The sequence below is a fragment of the Anabrus simplex genome, chromosome 1, assembly GCF_040414725.1.
Source record: "Anabrus simplex isolate iqAnaSimp1 chromosome 1, ASM4041472v1, whole genome shotgun sequence".
Lineage (NCBI taxonomy): Eukaryota > Metazoa > Arthropoda > Insecta > Orthoptera > Tettigoniidae > Anabrus > Anabrus simplex.
In genome coordinates, this window is record NC_090265.1 from 389,908,380 (window position 1) to 389,930,120 (window position 21,741).

Below are 21,741 nucleotides of genomic sequence, written 5' to 3' on the forward strand. Positions count from 1 at the left end.
CATTATGTCCAGGGTTAAAGGTTTATTTTTATTTTTTACTTTTTTTGGTTGTGTCACCGATTGAGTTTTCGGCACTTCCCTCAGAGTACTGTATACATTGTCACGGGACTTGCAGACAGGAATCTAAATTGCTCCTTTTTAACACGAAAATGGTATTTTAATGTAAGACTATATTATCGAGACTAGAACTGATGATGCACCTTACATTCATAAAGCCATAGGAGTTCTTGGGATTGCCTATTACTGTTTTGGTCCTAATATGAGACAGGGAATTTTACGTTTGCATTTTTATATTAAAATGTCATAAAAACTGCAGTCGTTTTATTTGCATAGCGTAACATTTCAGTATATCATTTCCCACTCGCACTGGCTTGTGGTGCAAGCGTGCTTTCCAGCTGAGCTCAAGGTTACGAACAATGTACATTACTGGAGTTTTGATGAAATTTTTTTCTCTTTCCAATTTTGTGTGTGACGGGCAGAATTGAATATAATGCATTTGCGAACTTTCGAGAATCGATACTTGGAAACCATACATTCTCAAATTCAGCATAACTTTTAACCCATTGCCATACTTTGACGGAACCTTCCGTCCTGCGATCATAAGGTGGTAACATACTTTGACGGACACTTCCGTCCTGGTGCATGGAATATTTATAAGTTCATTATCGTGGTTAGCTTGTCAGAGAGATTTATTCTATTTGTTTTGCTGCCATTTCAGATGATACCTGAAGCTATTTTCTCTGTGTAAATAGTAACTCTGAGCTGAAATTTGGAAAATAAAAAACACCTTAGTTTGCCACTATTTGTAAACAATCGTGGTGGCATCTAAGCGCGGCATGGATGAGGTTATTTGTAACTGGCTTGAAAATAGTGATGTTGAAAGTGGAAATGATTCTCTGGAGAATGAAACTACGTCTTCTTCTTCAACTTACCGTGATGAAAGTGATTCAGACTTCAGTTCCGAGGTGAGAGTGCCAATTGAAACTATGAAACAAAACCTGAATGCAACAAGAGTGGGTGAGAACTCTAGTAATGATACTTGGAATTGGGATCTTGTTGACAATAAGCCTGTTTTTGTAACATGCAGACCAGTTTCTGAAATTCATTCTTTAGTGAGGAGGAGGTTGGGGAATAATCCAAAAGAAATTGACGTAGTGAATGAATTTCTAACCCCACAGTTCTGGGATCACGTTTCAAAGGAAGCCAACGCCTATGCCTCTACATTTCTTGCCAATTTATCTGCTCTCCTTGCAACCAGTAATACTTACGATCTAAAACATTGGTTTCTTGTTACTATAGACGAGCTAAAAGCTCACTTTGCTCTGTGTATTCTTATGTCACAGTTAAAAAACCCTGCAATGCAAGATAACAGGTCGAAACTAGAGTAATAGAAACTCCTATATTTAATGAATCATGCCATTCAAATGCTTTGTTTCTATAAACAAATTCTTGCATTTTAGTACAGACTCATCCAAATCAAAGCATGACAAACTAAGAAAGGTTAAACCTGTTATAGATTTACGTTTGGACAAATTCAAGTTTGTGTACACTTGAGAAGAAAATATTTGCATTGATGAATCGATGATGAAATTCAAAGGTAGACTCGTTCATTCAATATAATCCATCCAAGAGAGCAAGATTCGGTATCGAGGTGTACTAAATTTGCTCTTGAGAGAATGGTTATTGCTGGAATTTCAAAATATATACCGGGAAGGATTATGAGGGAGGATCTCCCTACAATGATTTATTAGTTAGTTAGAGGATTGTTATTGATATGTGTAAGGATCTTTTGGATGCCTGGAGAACTTTGTACATGGGTAACTGGTACAGTTCACTGTTTTTGTACAAGATTCTCCTGGAATATAACACACATGCTATTGGCACGGTTAGGACAAACAGGAAACATATGCCTCCTAAGTTCAAGGAAACACAGCTGAAGAAGGGTGAACTTCCTTTCGCTTCAGCAAACAAAATTCTAGCCGTAAAATGGATTGACAAAATGTGTGTACACTTTTCGTCAAGTCAGTACGATAGAGCAGATTTTGTTACAGTCCAATCAAAATGAGGGGAGAAGCTGAAACCCAACCTGGCGGTCGATTATAATAGTGGAATGGGTGGGGTCGACTCTAATGATCAGCGACTAGTGTCTTTCCCACTCATGAGGAAGTATGTGAAAGGCCATAAAAAAGATGTACTTCTACCTCCTTGATATTGCATTATTGAATTCCTTTCTCATTTGGGAAATTCCCAACCCCACAATGAAGAATAAACACTTCGCAGCATTCTGCATCATTGTTGCAGAACAGTATTTAGAAGGTGCTCAAATACTGCAGTACCCCACCAGAGGCTGTCCCCACACTGGTACCACCCCATTGAGACTTCAGAGTCAACATTCTGGGCACTTCTCATCCAAAATTGCCCCTACGGAGAAGAAATTAGTGCCATCCATGCGATGCAGGGTGTGTTATGCGCAGGGTCTACGGAAGGAAACTTCTTTTCAATACGTCAAATGCATGGTTGCCCTCCATGTTGATACCTGTTTCTTAGTTTACCGTACAAAAACAGACTTCTCCAAACCATAAAAACATGATAAAACTCGAAAAAATTTATAGTGTATGTCTTCAAGTTTCCTTATGTGATTGGTCAAATTTATGTTCAAGTGACTGATAAATAAATGGTATGTGAAGGGAATATTTCCTTTCACAAGTAATGGTAGGCTAAAGGGTTAAAAGTCAATGTAGGCCTAATTTAAGTGGTACAACATTTGCATAAACTTACTACGAACTGTATACTGGTGACCAAATTACAATGGAAGATAAAAATAAAGTAAAAAAGAAGGGATTTTGTCATCATAATGTATCTAATGTGCTTTATTTTATTAGATTACATAATTTAAAAACTACTTGTGGTCGATTGTTGTTTGGCTTGGCTTGGCGTTATTAGATTTAGTACAATTTATGAACTTCATTATATAGATCCGTATTGATGCAGTTAAATCTAAGAAACAATGTTAGGTTTGGTCCACCCAATCCATTCTCATCGATGTGTATGTCTGGCCACCGTACTATGCACACTGTGGCATTGGCCGATATTTGTATGGATAACATGGAAGAATCGAAAATTAAACGAGATGTGAGAAATGAAATGAAATGAAATGAAATGAAATGGAGGGCAGTCGACATGTGCTGCCTATTGTGGATGAACTTTATCCCTTCATTACAGTACCCGATAATAATTCAGAAAGGAACAAAACACGCCGTAGTAAGTGACAGCCTACACCGAATACCGTGATTTTTGTTTTTATACTTCATCTTTTACCCCTTACCAATGTCAGTTTTACTTTCTTAAATTTCTTCATTCAAAAGTCGCTATGTAAAATATTTTAGCTTAGTACTTGGACTGGTAAGGGTCTGTCATCGGAAAGGAATGTTATTGTAGTGGGAGATCTAGATTTAGTAAAAAATAAAGAGATTAAAAAAAAACAAGATGATGAATTAATGGAAAATTTCACACTGCCTCCAGCCACCTCACGAATATTCTGGTTCACATCACCCGCAAATTAAATGTAACGGAAGACAGGTAGAGTTCTTCTGGACGGCAGTGTCCAGATATTGAAGTAGCAAGTAACCACAGACTTGAAAACGTCGTACTTTTACAGAAGTAGAGGAGAAAAGCTTTGAGAAACGTCAAATGGAATTAATGAACATTCATTCCTTGATGGCTATTGAGGGTGTAGCACGAAATCAAAAAACTGTGATTTTTTTTCATAATTAGTCACTATGAAAGGGACCTCATGCAAAGATCACTCAACCTAGTGGAGAACTGGTGTCCGAGAAAGAAGGGAATTGTTTATCCTCTGTCTCAAGTCCTCCATTTCGTTGTATTACTAGAAAGTTTAGAAATTTTTAAAAGTAAAAAATGTGTCAAAAATATTTTATTTACAATGATGGCTGAGGTGGGAATCGATTTTTTTCTACTCAGGAAAATATGAAAATTGAAATCTGGTACACACAAGAATGACAATTCACACCATGATGTGTATTGATTGGGTGGACAAAACCTAACATTGTTTCTTAGTTATTAGATTTTTTGATGAGTTTGGCTGATAAAATTTGTTGACATGGAAGAAGTTTTCACAAAAAAGTTACTAAGTTACGCCAGTAAAACTGAATGTAAAGTATCTATATTTTTTACTTGCATAATGAATGTTTAAATCCGGCCCTCTGGTTTGGCTTGCCTGCTTCTCACCCGGAAGCCCCGGGTTCGATTCTCAGGCATGTCAGCCATTTATACTTGGATATGAGGGCTGGTTCCCGGTCCACTCAGCCTACGTGATTACCTTCAATTGACGAGCTATCTAATGGTGAGACAGCGACCCTAGTCTTAGAGACCCAGGAATAATGGCCAGGATGATTCATTACACTGACCATGCGTCACCTCGTAATCTTCAGGTCTTCAGGCTTAGCACCAGTCGCTTTGTAGGTGAAGGCCCATTAGAACTGTAGTTTGGTTTGGTTTAGGAGTGTTTGTAAGATTGTAATTATACATGGCGGAGTTTAGCCAAATTGTTGATAGTTTTAATTCGTTCCCGGATTTTCCGTTTTCCCATGTTGTAGAGGATGGTTGCCTAGTTGTACTTCCTCTTAAAACAATAATCATCACCACCATTCCCGTGGTCTCTCCAAAAACGGAGAATCGAAGTTCCACTGTAGTCGCGCAGCTGTGAGCTTGCATCCGAGAGGTACTGGGTTTGAATCCCACAGTCGGAACCCTGAAGATGATTTTCCATGGTTTCTCATTTTCACACTAGGCAAATGCTGGGGCTGTATCTTAATTAAGGCCACAGCCTCAACCTTTCCAATCCTAACAGTTTCCCATCCCTCCATTGCCAGAAACCTTCAATGTGTTAGTGTGACATTAAACAAGTAGAAAAACAAAATAGAACAGAGACAGCACGAGACTGAGGAAACTTCATTTGTTACACCAGGAAAAACACAAAGGTCAAAAGCTTGTAAACGATTTTTAAGATTTCGATGCACAATCCATGAATTTTACATTCTTCAGAAAACTCCGCCATTGTCCGGTCCCAAGTCCAGAATGAGAAAAGCGGGGGGTTGGCTGTTCTGGCACCCAGCTGTAAAACTGCTAATGCCAAGTGTTGTGCGGTGGTAAATAACCTGACTCCCTAAAGGGGCCTACGGTTTCAGGCGGATGTGCTCCCTTAGGTGGGGTGATGGTCCCTTCAGTGGAGGAAATGACACTGGAGTCCATCACTTGAAGACTCAATGGCAAACAAGCGGAGGAGGAACCTCTCACTTTGGTTCCCAGCGGTTGTGGAGGCAGATGAGGTCATGCCTGATGGACTGGCTGTGAAGACGCTTATTCATAACTGTCTGCGTCAGTCTTTGCAATCTCAGTGCCTAACCCTGCACGTCTCATCTCGCATGTGCCGCAGGATATGACTTCGAGACCATAGTGTGAGGGTCACTTCCTGGCAAGTTGGGATCCTCCTTAAACAAATCCACGCCGGGGGCACTTTTCCTCCTACTTTCTTCACTTTGATCAAGTCCAACAGCAGTGGGGCAAAGATGGTGGAGGCAGGTTTAGGATAAACTGGGATCCTCTAGTCCGGACCTGCACGTTGGCAGCAGATGGGTGACGGTCGTCTTCATGAGACCCGGTGGCTACTCATGAATTCGGTCCTGCGTCTGTGTCCGGGGAGGCCTATTTAGGATCACCGTTGCCCACCCCAAATGTGGAAGGCCCTAGAAAATGTGGGCTAAACATCAGAAGTCACCCTTTCGCCTGGCTGGGCAGTCGCACCCACATGTGGTCAAAATATGTCAGAGGAATGTAAAATTATAATTGGATCCTGGAATGTCAGAACATTGCTTGATAACGACAACAGTGACAGACTGGAGAGAAAAACAGCTCTCATCACACATGAGCTTGCTAGACTAAACATAGATGTCGCTGCACTGAGCAAAACTAGACTATCGGATGAAGGAAAGATCGTTGAGTCTGGATCAGGCTACATCATCGTTTTGAAAGGGAAGGAGGATGGAGAGAACCTTATTCACGGGGGTGGATTTTCATTTAAGACGAAACTGGTAAATGATCATCAGCTCTCGCCCATTGCATTCAGTGAAAGGCTCATGTCACTCCATATACCACTTTCCAGAGATAGGTTAATCACACTCATCTCTGCACCCTGAAAGCCAATGAAGAAACTAACGAGCGGAGGTCAGGATGTCCGCATCACCGATTTTGTTCAAACTTTGTAGGGTGGTAGTACTGCTTCACAGAAACACACTGGCAAAGTAGTCGCGCAACTCTCGAAAATTTCCGGAAAAAGCAATTTTGAAAATGTCGAGAAAAGTTACGAGAGGTTTAGAATGCCATATACCATCAAGCGATAGACCGTGGCGCGGTGGTCAAGTAGTTAATGTTCTCCACTTCAGTTATGAAGATTGCGAGTTCGAGTCACGTTTGTCTCAACTTTTTTTTCCTGATATTTCCTGATCCCCTTTTTCCTCGTATTGCGGGTGAGAGCAGCAGTTGGTCACTGTCTGTCCGCGTTGTGTCATGTAACAGATGCGTGCAATGTAACCAGACGTGCTCACCGTACATTCAAACGGCATGGAGATCTTGCATGTTGTATTATGTTTGAAAGAAAGTGTTTTTGAATGTGTAGTTACACAAAGTGCAAATGAGGTCCCGGGAGAGCAAACAACAAATAAACAGTTGAAAAGGGCTATTCCTTACTTTGAGCACTTTCTTTGTATAAATCGCATACTGGATCTTGGCTACACTTGTAGAGATCACAAAAGAGGCTGAATTATTGGGAAAGAAAGTTTTTAAATCTATTTTGACAGTAATAGAAGAAAATTGTAATAGGTGAAGAAAGTTGAAAGTGTGGGGGTTAAAAAGCTGGTAGCAGCACGACTCTAACTCGCTGTCTTCATAACTGAAGTGGAGAATCTTTAACCACTCATCCACCGCATCACAGCCTTCTCTTATTATTACAATAGGAAAATTTAGCTCAAAAATCCCACTTGGCCACGTGGTAAATCTCTGATTGAAATTTTAATTAATAATTATTTACACAATTCCAAGGTAGATAACGCTAGCTTATTCTATTTATGAAAATCCTTATGTCAATCGTGAGTCTACTTCCAATGTCACAATCAATTAATTGATACTATTGTTGATTGCCATCGAATTATTTCATTACATTTCCCTTTAATAATCACACGATTGTGTTCACAAAGTTAATGTATTCCACCTATTAAATTCTTAATTCAGTCATGACTCATCTGATAATTGAATTAATTTATTATTATTATTATTATTATTTTTATTATTACCTCCTGATTTGCATGTTAGATATGCAATCTAGTGCAAATTAATTTCTATCCGCACAGTATTTGAAATCTTCGTCTTTGCTGTTTTCTTTAACTACACGATCTTTTGTCTTGATCAACTTTCAAAAGAAAGAAATGTAAATCTAGTTTTTACATTGTTATAATCTCAATAAATTTTCCTTAAGCACTTCCATTGAACCAACACTTTGACAAAAACAACGCAGGAATAATCTAATTCATGACGGTGAACGACGCATGACTAGATTAAAACACAACATGAAAAATGAACATCTGAAAATATTGCTAACTACTCCATTCACTCATCTCATTCACACAAGGGTAGCACATATTTTTATATACATTATTTTACACTCGAATCCTGACTTAATTTTATCAATTCATTATTTTTACACATGATCGGGTCATTAAAGTCAAGTAGATGAACCTAAGTCTGTTAACACACTCGACTTAACGTATGGTCTGCGATCGAATTAGAGTTATCACTTTTATTGAGTAAATTATTTAAGAATGACTACGATCGATCCTAATTTCTGAATATTATTCGAAGATTTGATATAAATAATCATCACCATCAGGTGGGTTATCAGGTTGCTAACACAGAGTCTGTGAGCCTCAAGTAATTATTATTAATTCCTACACATAATGTATGTATTCAACACGTGCTCCAGATTATACTAACTCACTGTGTTCCAAAGACACCAAATACAAAATTATTATAATTATATCCCTCAGGATCACCAATATTACAGGCGCATTTACTAATAGAGCACATTAAATATCTTATTCGAGAATAATCCAACACTATTTATCGCTCACGACTCTTGCTTGTTGTTTAACCCGATCTCATACTTAAATTTCATCATTATTATTATTATTATTATTATTATTATTATTATTATTATTATTATTATTATCTATCAGCCATCTCAAAATTATCTTGAAAATGGATGACACGATCCTAAAGAATTGTAGGATAATGCATGGATGACATTCAATTCAACTCTACTCATTGAAATCACAAACAGTTCCACCTCACAGTATCTCAAATATCACATGTAATTTAAATTTTAATGTGAGGTCAATTATTTTTATATGTAAACCTGCAATTGAGAATCCATTCAAAAGAATAATTTCAGCAATCTACTCTAATAGGATTCACAAACCTCAATCACACAGGTAACTTGTCTACCTCGCCACCTTTAAGAATGGAAGTTTGAAATAAATCTAACTACAGCAAATACTACAGAACTACTAACTAGAGAAGGGAGATCAAACAGTTATTACACAGATGAGAAAGATATTGTACAATAAATAGGTACTTAAATGTTTGATGCTGTTTGATTCCTGGTTGATGTCTTCACCATTCCGACACTTCCATCTCGTTCACCTTCTCCATGCCAGAATCCCCTTACATATTTAGCAATTCATGGTGACACAGCAGTTGACGTCCCTGGGTAAGAATGATGTATTTCTTGATAACACAGGATCCATCTTGCAGTTTTCGACGATATCCGTTGAGTTAAGTCTTTGCCACGTGCAAGTTGAGTTTAGCTGTAACTAACACAACAGGCATTAAAATGTGCACGAACCAGTTGAAATTTCATTAACGCGTTGAGTATTACACTTAACTTGTATCTTTAAACTCGAATTACCACACGCTGATGTTCTATTCTCAATGACTAAAGTCTCAGGTAGTGGAGTAGGCTGCTGTCCATAAAGTTAAGACAAGTACGACGTAGTTCAAGATGCATTCAGCTGCCCATGCGATGAGAAAGTAAGTCAGTAAGTAAGCAAGTAACTAAGAGTGATTTAATGTGCGCACGAAGTCTTATACTTTCTGGCTCGGGGGTGTGTCATTTTGAATGATGATTATTGGTTCACCAGTATCTCCTTTTATTGGCTACGGCTATTCTAGAATTCTGTAGAATGTACTTGCTCGCTGTGCACATGCGCTGCTGGCCTTGGGAAACCTGTTAGTCACGTGGCCTTCCCCTTTCTCTCGATCGAACATCGGATCAATACTTGCTATTCTCAGAACTGGTAAAATCCAGCTTATGCACATGGAAAAGAGCTCGCTGGTCACAGAATCTAGCCCTTGACAAATAATAAAAATTTCTTAAGGCTGGCCTGTAACTTTAAGCTTATTATTGACCAAATTTTCCAGGGACAGTAGATATCCAGATCCAGTAATTGTTTACACAAATGGTTCAAAGGCAGAAGCGAATGTAGGCTGTGCGTTCATTGTCAATAGTAACTGGTTTCTTTTTCCTCTGCCGGATACCTGTAGTGTGTACACAGCAGAGCTCTCTGCTATCCTTGAACCTCTGTGGTGTGCAATGTCCAGTGAGCACCGGCACTTTCTGCTGTGGACTGATTCCTTGAGCTGGCTACAATATAATCTATTGATGTATGTTTCCCTCATCACCCTCTGGTTAAGCAGATCCAGGACCTGCTGGCCGGGTGTTGGGGTGTTGGGACCAGAATCACATTCTTGTGGCTTCTAAGGCACATGGGTGTAGAGGGAAACAAGGAGGTAGTCACATTGTCCCTGTTGCCTTTCAAGGTTCCAGCTAATGATATTCTTTCTCGGCTGCGTCATTTCGTTATATCCCATTGGGAGATGGAGTAGCAGGTCACCTTTCTTCCAAATAAGCTGAGAATGATAAAAGGAAGAACAAAGGTATTGAAGACTTCCCTTCAGGTTTCTTGGACAGAATCAGTGGTATTATGTCGTCTTTGGATCAGCCACTGCTCCGAACTCCGAAGTGTCACGAAACAGACACCCCGAACTTTTTTCCTCGGCCGGGTGCCCCACAACTTTACTAGCAACCCAGTCGAGCGCAATAAAGCACAAACAGGCAGACGCCTAGTTGGCAGTCGCCTCCCCACTACCACCAAACATGCCCTATGTGCTCATCCCATGGGTAGATCTCTCTATCCCAGAGAAAGAAATATACCAGGAACTCAGAACACAAGATGCCCAGAGTGTGAATGCATTCCGCGTAATAGATGGCCGCACCAAGAAATCGTCAGAACATCTACGAGTACAAGTCATAAGTGAACTAGCCGAGCGCCGCCTCTTCATCGACGGAGCCAACATAAGGAATAATAACTACATTGTGATATCACTGCCGCAGTCCATCTTAGACTATCTACAAGCTAAGCTTGAGTACGTTCCCATCCTCCATGAGCCCTCAATCAAGACAATACCACTCCCACTTTCTCTCCCTACCACAACCACTATCACAACCATCACAACTATTGCCAGCACTCCTCCCTCAACCACAACCATCACCAGCACAACCTGCCACACCTCCCCGGTCATGACAACAAATTCCCTCCCCCCCTCCTACCCATCAACCCCCTAGCCCCCACCAGGCAACGACTGTAATGGCCCTACCAGATAACACCGCTGACCACGCAACACCGACCCAGCAGCCACCACCTGCTGAGTCTACATACAGCAGTGTACTGCGAGGCATCACCCCGGATGTCGCTGAAAGGGAAATAATCCAAGAACTTCGTGCCACAGGCGTCCCTGTAAGGAGGGCCATAAGGATACGCAGCAATCACGGCCCAACGTACATGGTCCATCTTCAACTACCGTCTGAACAAGATGTCCAGCAACTCATCATTACAAGAGCCCAAATATTCGGCGAACACCACCGAGTGGAACCCTCCTACTCACCACCCCCATCCACCCGCCATCCATCAGTCACTGCAAATCCCCGCCCCCGGCCACCCCCCACTCCAGTCCCTTCATATCGACAAGCCTTTCCACCTCTCCCTCATCCAAGCTCCCACCTCCCACCCCACCCATATTGGATCTCCTCCACTTCCTTATCACCTCTCTTCACAACTGTACAGCCACCCTACATCTTCTAACCTCACACCTGCTCCCAACCATTCTCATCCCACCATACCCACAGCCTAGTTACTGTATATTCAAAATCACATGTACCAATAATTGTAAACTTAATGTAAAATCTGTAAGCACAAATGTATATGTAACTGTAAACACTACATAATAAAGCACAGAACAGCTACGCTCCTTAGCCAAGAAGCCAAATCCTCACATCTCCTTAACAATCAATGCTCCCCCTTTCCATCTCCTAACACCAACAAACCTCCAAACCCCGCCAAATCTTCTGGCCAGAGAGAACGCGTTACCTTCTAGGTGGCCCGCCCCTTCCGAAGGGGAATGAAAACATTCCCCTTGGTCCTTGGTCAGCCACTGTATAGCAACGCACGCCTACTTACTGAAGGGTGAAGCCCTGCCGGTATGTATACTTACAGCGGTCATCTTACCGTGGTACACATCCTTACAGAGTGCGTGGACCTGCCCGATCTGCACTGTAGTCTAAAACTTTCGAGTACCATCTCCATCATGTTACGAGATGACGGGCAGTCAGCAGACCTCGTCTTCCATTTATTTTATGAGGCATAGTGGCCTCTTTTATCATGTGTAAAAGAGTATTTTCCATTTGTCTTTAATTTATTGTTAACTGCATTTTATTCTCTTGATTCTCTTTGTTAGTCATCTATTTTAACGTGCTATTTTACCTTTTAATTTTAATTATTTATATGATATTACTTCAAAGGCAATGCCTTATCCTATTCAATCTATTTTTATATTATTTTATAAGCAAATAAGTCATTGCAAATTAGATCCACTGATTATTTTAATTTTATATTCATTCTTCATTATCACTTTTAAATTCTAGTCAGAGGATGCATTTCAAAATTTGATTTATCATTACATTTTATTTCATGTTGTACCATTAAGGGCCGATGATGCAGATGTTAAGCCCCTCTAAACAACAACGAGCATTATCATAATCGTCATCATAATCATACTTACACTTCCTTGGTACTTCCTTATTCCAGACAAGGTTTCCTACAGTCTGGTGGAATGCATTGCCCTGTTGCACCCTCTTGCTAATCTCCATGTCCAGCCTTATATTCTGCATTAGTTCACTCCCTGGGTATTTGAAACTGTCAACAATTTCAAGTCTTTGACCTCCAATTTTCACTGTGCCTTTCCCTTGTATTTCTTCTCGATATCACCATGGTCTTTTCTCTGCACTGATTTTCATACCATACTTCTCAAGTTTCTTGTTCACTGCATCAAGTTATTCTTGTACTTCTTTGCTGTTTGTTCCCCAGACTACAATATCATCTGCAGATAGGAATAACATCCTATATCCATATGCTTTATTTGTCTTCTTTACAATTTCGTCCATAGTCGTTAGAAAGAAAAGAGGCGACGCTACACTCTCCTGTCTCAGTCCAGTTTCATTTCTAAACCATTCTGTCTTTCCCTGCTGCTAACACAATTTTTGTTGCAAAAGGTGTCTGTACTCTTGAGGAGCAGTCTAAAGTTGCACCCGGCAGTATGTATAAAATGCCTCTGGGAGTGGTGACCCCACCGTAATAATAGCCTTTTTACGATACGGTACTTCGTAACTTGCCTTGGAAAAATATATACATTGAATTAGATATAATTATTTTAAGCTCTCTTAATAATCGCTATTACAGTCATTAATATATGCATGTGGCATAGTGTATACATTGAATTAGATATAATTTTGCAAACACAGTTGCTGACTCAGTTTAATGAGAAATCAAAGGAAATAAGAAGATTGTCCAGCGGAGGTGTGTCGGGTAAGGTACCCATCCCCCTAGCTGCATTCCCCCGTTGAATTCCAATTTCAGTGCACTGTCACAGGAATTCAATGGAATGTAGGCCACCTGTGACAGAGAAGTATATTGTAATATATCAACATTTCTGTTTACCAAATTGTTAGTAGGCCTAAGCAATGCCAAAATAAAAATCTGTAGGAACTTTATATTGTTACTTACCTTGAATATAGATTTTTTGTGTCGTGTAAATTTTAAGCTGTGAAATACATTTTCACTTTCACATTTGTGATTTGTTCTAAAGTTTTTCCTTTCTCATATAAACATCATGTGTATGTAAATTGGTTCCAACCCATATACAGGGCCTCTCTTATAAACCCAGATAGACGGTGTTTGTACTCAGCACTACAGCAGCTGCCTCAGCCCAACTTACGTCGCACGCGGCTGCCCTGCTTTAAGCGTGTATACAATCTTGCATGAAATCTTACCTTATAAAAGATGCTGGAAGTGTCATCTTTCATATGAGGGACATCATAAACTCCATGAGGATTTTCTGCACACCATTAGTGAGAGTTATGACTGTTCCACACGACCATTCAGTTGAAACCAGGCCTCATCCAAAAAGAACACAAGCAGTGGTTCGAATAAACAATCATTCAGTGGTGCAAGATACCACTCGCACTATTTCACTCTTGTGGCTGGATCAGCAGGTTTTAAACAATGGGCCCGTGTAAACCTGTACGGTTTGATGTGTAACAGCTTTTTAGCTCTGTGTGCAGAAGAAACCGAAACCCCCCAATTGTTATGCTAATTTTGTGAGTGATTTATTCGCTGACTGTTCAAGATTCGCACCAATGTCATCTAGTTTTTCCTCTGTTAAAAGAGATTATGTGCACAAATGTTTTTTTATTGAGCACTGAGCCAGTACTTTCTAATTTATTTACAATCACATAAATCTGTGCTCATGAAGGTGGCACTTCACCAGGAAATTGCTTAGTAAATGGATCGCGTCCCCATCGAGGCAACTCGTACTTAAAATAATAACTTTTACGTATGAAAATACAGTGTTGCAATGATGATAGTCTCACCATGTTAACAGCTGAGTTCCGACTGGCTAATGATGCTAGGTCGAACGCATGCGTGCTCCTTGTAAGGTCAAGAACTATGCACGCGTCTCCTGTACAGCTGCTTAGGTCTCGGAGAGTAGAAACGCCGCTGGATGGTCTGGGTTTATAAGAGAGACCCTACAGTAATATTGCATCCATTTTTTGTTTTCTTTCTCTTGTTCATTACAATATACACTAGCATAATATTTCTGATGTACAGTACTTTCTCTTTCTTCTTTTACTTCACAGAAGTAGGAAACGAAGATGTATATTTTAGCCTATCAAATTAGATTATAAATTTTTTACATGCTATGTACACACATTTACTTCATTTAGTTCAAGTATTGGAAAGGAACAAACAAGTGTGTCCATATTTTTCAGGTTAGCTATAGACGCAATGGCCACAATGAGATTGATGAGCCTATGTTTACTCAGCCATTGATGTATCGAAAGATCAAGAAGACACCACCAGTATTGGACAAGTATGCTGATAAACTCATTTCAGACGGTATTGTTACTCCGGAAGAAGTCAAGGTGAGTATTAACAGTATATATTTTATTTTCTTAAACTATGGAACCCCCCCCCAATTGGTATCCGTACCTTGTCATGGTGGTGTGGTTGCAAGGTCAAATGAATGGATGAAAACCATAACGGTATAAGTGACATTTAAAAAAAAATGAGTTAAGTGCAGGATGTAACTCCGGGAGGATGTATCTTTTCACCAGCAGAGAGATACAAGTGATAGCGGTCATATTCTGCGCTCTAGTGATGGGTGGTATAACAACAAATAGCATGCTTTATATGAATGTTAAGATGTTTAAATGCCTTTTTCTCTGAATGAGCAAAATGCTACTTATACCATTATGGTTTTCATCCATTCAAATGATCCTGAGAGCTATGCTGGCAGTAGCGTAGCTACTGGTAGGACCACCAGAGCCGGCCGGACGGGGGTTGGGCATTGGGCTAACCCCCCCAACACCATGAAAAGCATAATGCTCAGAAAACCTATTGACAGAGAGAATTGGACTGCCTTAAACCTGTGACAACCTGTGCATGTTAAGTGGCAAAAATGTTGGTATTGGGGAACATGGAATTAGAGAAGTATCTTACAGGCTGGTACGAGCAGAAAATTGGAGAAAGAGCTGTTGAAGTAGTAGCACTACAGGAGATAAGATGGAAGGAAACAGAGCTGCTAGAATTAAAACATTATGTATTGAACAACAGAGGGGGGGGTAGGAAGAAAATAGACTAGAAACAGGATTCTTGGTGAGGAACTCTATCAGTCATCGTATGATGGAATATGAGACAGTAAACCCCAGAATATGTCTTTTAAGACTGAGAGGGAAATTTTCTAACATCCTGTTAATCAGTGTACATGCTCCCACTGAGGATACAGATAAAAGATAAAGAAATATTTTATGAAAATTTGGGGCAAGTATATGATGGTGTTAAAATTGTCCTGGGGGATTGTAACACTAAAATAGGCAGGCCTACATAGCAAACACCTACAAAACAAGTGAAATGGATGGAAATTGACTTACTTTGCCATCAGTAAGAGAATGACAATTAGAAGTACCTGCTTTCTCTACAAAGACATTCATAAGGAGACCTCTGGATATCACCGGATGGATTGACGAGGAATCAAATAGGTCTTGTGCTGATAGATACAAAACACGCTTCTCATATCATGAATGTGATGAGCTGTTGAAGAGCAGACATTGACTGTGGCTCATTTTCTAGTGAGAATAAAAATTCAGGAAAAACTTGCTGTCAAAACCAAAGATGCTGGACTTCAGAAGAATAAGGTTTACAATGTAGAGATACTTAAAGAACAGAGAATACAGGAAGAATATCAGAATAAGTTAAAAGAGAAACTGCAAGGGGTTGAAACTACAGATGAGGGTGATGTACTATGGGATAAAACCAAACTGGTGATAGTTGTAACAGCTCAAGAGATACTTGGAGAAAGAAGGAAGCAGAATAGAAGTGGATCGTTTGATGAAGAGTTTTTAAAAGACTTGGGCGAAAGAAACGTAGCCTGACAAAGAATGCTGCCAGGACCCAATTTAAATAATATGTTTAAAGAAAATAGGAGAATAGCAAAATCTTTGATAAGAAAAAGAGATTAGAAGAAAGGAAAGAGTTGATGAACTTCAGGATGACTTTGAAAACAAACAGTGGCAAAAATTTCAAAATATGCATGGAAAAGAAACAAGCTGTTGAAGCATGTGTGCACAAGATGATTATCCCTAGCCAGGTGTTTAGACAGATTATTAGATCAGTGGGATCTACTTCTTTTGTTTTTTAAAGGATGAGATGGTAGTGTTTACTCCAAATATTTCTGCCAGTTTATATCTTTTTTGTTCTGTTGCTGAAGCAGGACTCACTAAATCTGATGACAAACAAGTGAAGCAAGTTTGTGATTCCTACTCACCTTCTGTCAAAAGAATGGTATGTTCTTCCAATATGACTCACCTGTCCTCAGAAACGTGAATCCCACTACATCTTGTGAAGAAAAGCTGTTTCTTTCATCTGACCTACTCAAGGCATTTTGTACTTTTTTTATACATGTGACTGTCAGTATAATTATTAAATTAATGTCGTATTGGTCCACCTTTCAATACTATAATATGCAATATTCTAAAATACATTAATTAGGGACTAGTTTCGGCGGGGCTGGCCATCCTTAATGTAAAACATCTAATAACTAAACAAATGTTCATGTTCATGTACATTTACTGGGAAGTTATTTATTGTGCTGCGAGAAGTTGAAGGTTGTGTGTGTCAGGAACCTAGCAAAGATAGTAGGGAATGTTTACATCACAGCAAGCAAGAGTGTAAAAATGGGCTTACCAAAACTACAGCTGTGGTGTGAACATTACTTTTGGGCCTAGCTTTTGAAAATAACTTACTGTTGTTTGACTCCCAGTCTGCTTAAAAAAATCATACTTTGTTGGAGAAAACCATCCCTCCTAGAAAGTGTGTGACATTGCAGTTCATACCACCTGGATCCACAGGACAAATTCAACCTCTGGATGTCTTGGTTTTTTTGTTTTTTTACCTATGAAACATACTATTGCACTATCTGCAGGAACGCCATAAAGAATAGACATTTTCACAATAAACTACATGACAGACTGGTTCATGTTTGGTTGCATGCCATCACTTTCCATTAATTCTCATCACCAGGTTATATCAATATGATTATCTACTAATTCTCGGAGAGTGCATACCTAGCTGATCGCCCTGAACAATTTATAACTCCCAAGGCGTTTGCCTTTGATCTTCCTGGCACTAACTTTCGTGATCACTGTGGCATGTCATTTTTCATTTGGTGCTCATGGTGCAAGTTAGAGGTTTGTTTTGAACAATTTGTGAATGTCGATGAAGTCCGTTGTGTGAAGTGAAACACGTTCCATAGAAGGTTTATTTCTTCACCGCCTGGACACTCATTTGCTGTTGTCCTCCTATGCCCATGATGCGCCATTATACTCAATTGTTATTACAGCACATTCAGATGCCCCTTACTAGACATCACACCTGCGACGTCGCATTCCTGAGGGTCCATTGTGAGTCAACAGTCTTTAAACTGCACCTCTCATTTTCTACTGATGGTAGTAAATATAATAATGACTGCAAATTGTATGCATTAGTGTTTGTTTATTTTTGTGAGGAAAAAGAACGGATTGTTACTCTACTTCTTGCTTTGGTGGAATGTGATCGTAACACTGGGGAAGGAATATTTCAGGTGTTGGATTGAGAAATTAAGATCATGGTGCTGAAATGTGAAAGCTGTTTGGTTGCGACATTGTAAATGCAGTGGTAGGTAAATTTAAGGGAGTGTCAGTATTTTTGAAATGGCAGAATTCTTCAATGGTTATACAAGGCTGTATCCATCACCTACTTCACTTAGCCACCCAGAAGTCTACTAAAACATTGGAAGTAAGTTCAAACGTGGAGATATTGTTGGTAGACATATCGTCCCTGCTCTGGCAAACTAGCGAAACTGACAAACTAAGGAATCTGTAGTTCTGAAGTTCTGGTCTAGATTTTGTTATTTATATATTGTCTACCCTCTGACAAAGTCTCAGATCTGCAGCTCATCCTGTATGCCTAACACATAAAACCAATAATTAAATATAAAAATTGATTTGACATGAGTAATCACGACTTCTTTCAGCTCTCCTAACCTTTTGACAATTTTCAGATTCGTTAGTTTGCCAGAGCAGGGACGATATATTTCTTTCTTGAAAGAAGCTCCAAAAGAAAAAAAATAATTAATGATGTATTTAAAAAGATGAAAAGACACAAAATCTTGAAACATGTCAGCACAAGATGGTTGTCTCACTGATTCAATAAGGGTATTAAAACAGTGGGAGCCATTGAAATTTTTGTTTTATGTTGGTAAAATCCAGTCAGAAGAAACGAGCGATAGCAAATTTCTTGTAGTGAAAGCAGCAATGGAAAATGACGTCAGTAAATTTTACATGTTATTTCTGAAGAACAGACTCCCGTTTTCACAAAGTACATCGTCATGTTGTAAGTAGAAGCTCCTTCCATTCATCAAGTGGCCAGATACATGAGGAGATTATTGATGGATTTAATGGCGAAATATGTAAAAACTGAAGAGATTGGAAAGCAGTTAGAAGTAACTTTGAAATGCATTACTGGTATGAAATTCAATAGTAGGAGTTGTCAGGAAGATGACAATGATTTTGTAACTTGAGTTAAAACAAGACAACACATTAAGTGAGGAAGTGAGGCTGGCAGTTTACCTGGAGATGACATTAGACAGTTCTTCAAATTAGTAAGAAATGTTTTCACTACAGCATGCAAATACATTTTGGACAAATTCCCTTTTCCTGGCTTTGTGGTGAAGCATGCAGAACTAGTAGATGTTTCATTGAGAGCAACCACTTCATTTTCATCAGATGTTTGTTGTTGATGATTTGTTTTAAGACATAACACTTGACCAAGACAAATGGTAGTGGAATTTGCTTCCTACCAAGCAAATCCATTAAATGAAGACATTTCGAACTGTGAAACAATGGCATGGGCTATAATTTTGAAACTTCTGGAAACATCAAATATTCAGTTCTTCCTCAAGTGATGCTTGCCATTTTAGTGATACCTTACAGCAATGCTTCAACTAAGTAAATATGCAGTATTGTTAACAAGAAGCACACTGACTTTTGACCAAATATCTGTACAAGGACTCTTACTGTTCTCCTGATCAAAAAAACAAAAATATTATCAGCTGTGAGAAATGCTATTGAAAGCAAAAGAAGCAACTATGAAGATGCTGCAAGAAAAGTATCATTGTTATGTTAGAGGAAAAATGTTGATATTATTTCAAATTGCATATTGTAATTTGCTTGAGATGTTGCGTTCCCCATCTCTTCTGCAATTCACACTACTCATGACCACCGTTGATGGTTGACATCTCTGCCTATGAAAAGGTTTTAAAAATGTGTGTTGTTTCTGTGTAGCAGTGGTTAAATAAGGTAAGTAGTATCAATAAGCACCATTAATTGTAATCTTTGTAACACTTTGTTACATAATTTGTTTGAGGAAATTAATTGATTTGTTATTAATAAAAATGAAGTGAAATGAAGTTCTTATAATCCTTAAAATGATGAATTTTTGTTCATATTAAACTTTACATATTAAAAATTTCATTTTGGTTCCGTATTGACGTCACTAAACATGTACAAATGCAAATGTAAAAGATCCACCAAGTCAATACATCATATATTCAGATAAAATTATTTCCTTACAGCAAGTACTAGTACATATTTCTTCCAATTTTATTGGACATCTTCAGCTAATTTCAAGTAATTGGACAGAACACAACGGGCTGCTTATTATAAAATTGCAATTAATTTTTCCACAGCATGTGATGTAAAAAGCGACAGTACCGGGCGAGTTAGCCGTGCGCGTAGACGCGCGCGGCTGTGAGCTTGCATCCGGGAGATCGTGGGTTCGAATCCCACTGTCGGCAGCCCTGAAAATGGTTTTCCGTGGTTTCCCATTAAGGCCACAGCCGCTTCCTTCCCACTCCTAGGCCTTTCCTATCCCAACGTCGCCATAAGACCTATCTGTGTCGGTGCGACGTAAAGCCCCTAGCAAAAAAAAAAAAAAAAAAAAGCGACAGCATCACCGTCTGCTCCCAGTCTGACATCATACGTAACAGTAGACCATTAAATTCCATTATGGCCTTCAATGAAGTTTAATTGAAATCATTGCTCATTTTAACTATGTTTAATAGTTTCAATGGCTACAATATGCCACCAGGTCTCTTTAAAATTTTGTCTGAAAGTTTTCCGCATAATAGCCACACCCCCTATTTTGGGACCTCAAAATTGGAATAAAAAGTGTGGCCGATATGCGAGTAAATATGATATTCCTTCTAAAAGACTTGCTCAGAGTGTCCAAATGACTTGCCTAGCAGGCCATACTGTCATATTTAGATCCTAAAAACATTTAACAAATTCTCTGTTATGGTGTGTACTATACAAAACGAGAGTGGGTTTTGTGTTACTGAAATCTTCGGCATTGTGTATTGATTTATGTTTCATGAGCTACACAACATTTTCACAAAGTTGTGAAACTGTTCGTTACCCCTGCTATTAGGCATACATGGACTTTGCATTGAAATCATGTCAAGCATCTCATATCTGACAAATTGTGAATTGTACACGATGGCCAGTATGACAGTCCAACATTTTGTCCAAAATGTGTAACACATTCTGTGATGGACATCAGCTCGGAAGAAATTATTGATCTTTTTGCTCTTTGTAGCGTGGCCAAGTTTCTGGCGAGTTGGACAAGGCCACATGTGACAAAGTGTTATCAAAAATGTTATTAGACTAAATGTGCAACTATCTTATCCAACTGGCATCAGGGGTAAACTTACTGCACTTAAAAACAGGAGATAAAGAAACCACCTTGTCAATGCCAATTGAAAAACTATTTAATATATTATGTTAAATAATTTTACATCTTTTGAAAATGTGTCATTTTCTTCTTCAGTGAAAGTATTTCACTATTTCAGTGACCTGATTAAAATTAAAATAAATCGTTGTTCAGTTATTATCATAACATTACTTAAACAATTGAAATATAGCTTTTACATAATGTCTGTGTTTTTCACCTTCAGAGATTTGAAACTAATAAAATGATCCACTCAGATAATATTAAACACTTATTCTTCTAAGACTGTGAATGCAAATCAGCTGTGGTAACCAGTGTAATAGGGTTGTGACTTCTTAACTCTTATTGGAAGAAACAATAACCATAATATCCTCATAAGTTCATATTTACCATTTTAAGTTAGGGAGAATCATAAAATACAGGAAAATCAGTATATCAGCCCAACATCTCCCTCACTTTCCTTCTGTCTTGTAGTTAATTTGTTAAAAGATATAACCTATGGGATGAGCCTGTGGGTATCTTAAATTATTCTGCTGCACATACATTCCTTCTGTGAGTAAATTGCACTGTTGGAAAAGTACTACAAGCTTGCGAACAGAGGTGCTAGAGAACAATGAACACCTTCATTCATTTGACTTGTAATGCAGCAATTTATTATTATCTATATGTCTTTTTT

The 21,741-nt window shown here is 38.9% G+C and overlaps 1 protein-coding gene across 7 annotated transcripts in view; it reads left to right on the forward strand.

Moving 5' to 3' along the window:
• Ogdh (oxoglutarate dehydrogenase Nc73EF) overlaps window positions 1-21,741 on the forward strand; it is a 314,890-nt gene that overhangs the window by 141,231 nt on the left and 151,918 nt on the right. For all 7 annotated transcript variants that reach the window (XM_067134984.2, XM_067134980.2, XM_067134986.2 and 4 more), the window contains one exon: window positions 14,513-14,665. In XM_067134984.2, the coding sequence (XP_066991085.1) occupies window positions 14,513-14,665 (153 nt within the window). The remainder of the gene's footprint in view (window positions 1-14,512; window positions 14,666-21,741) is intronic.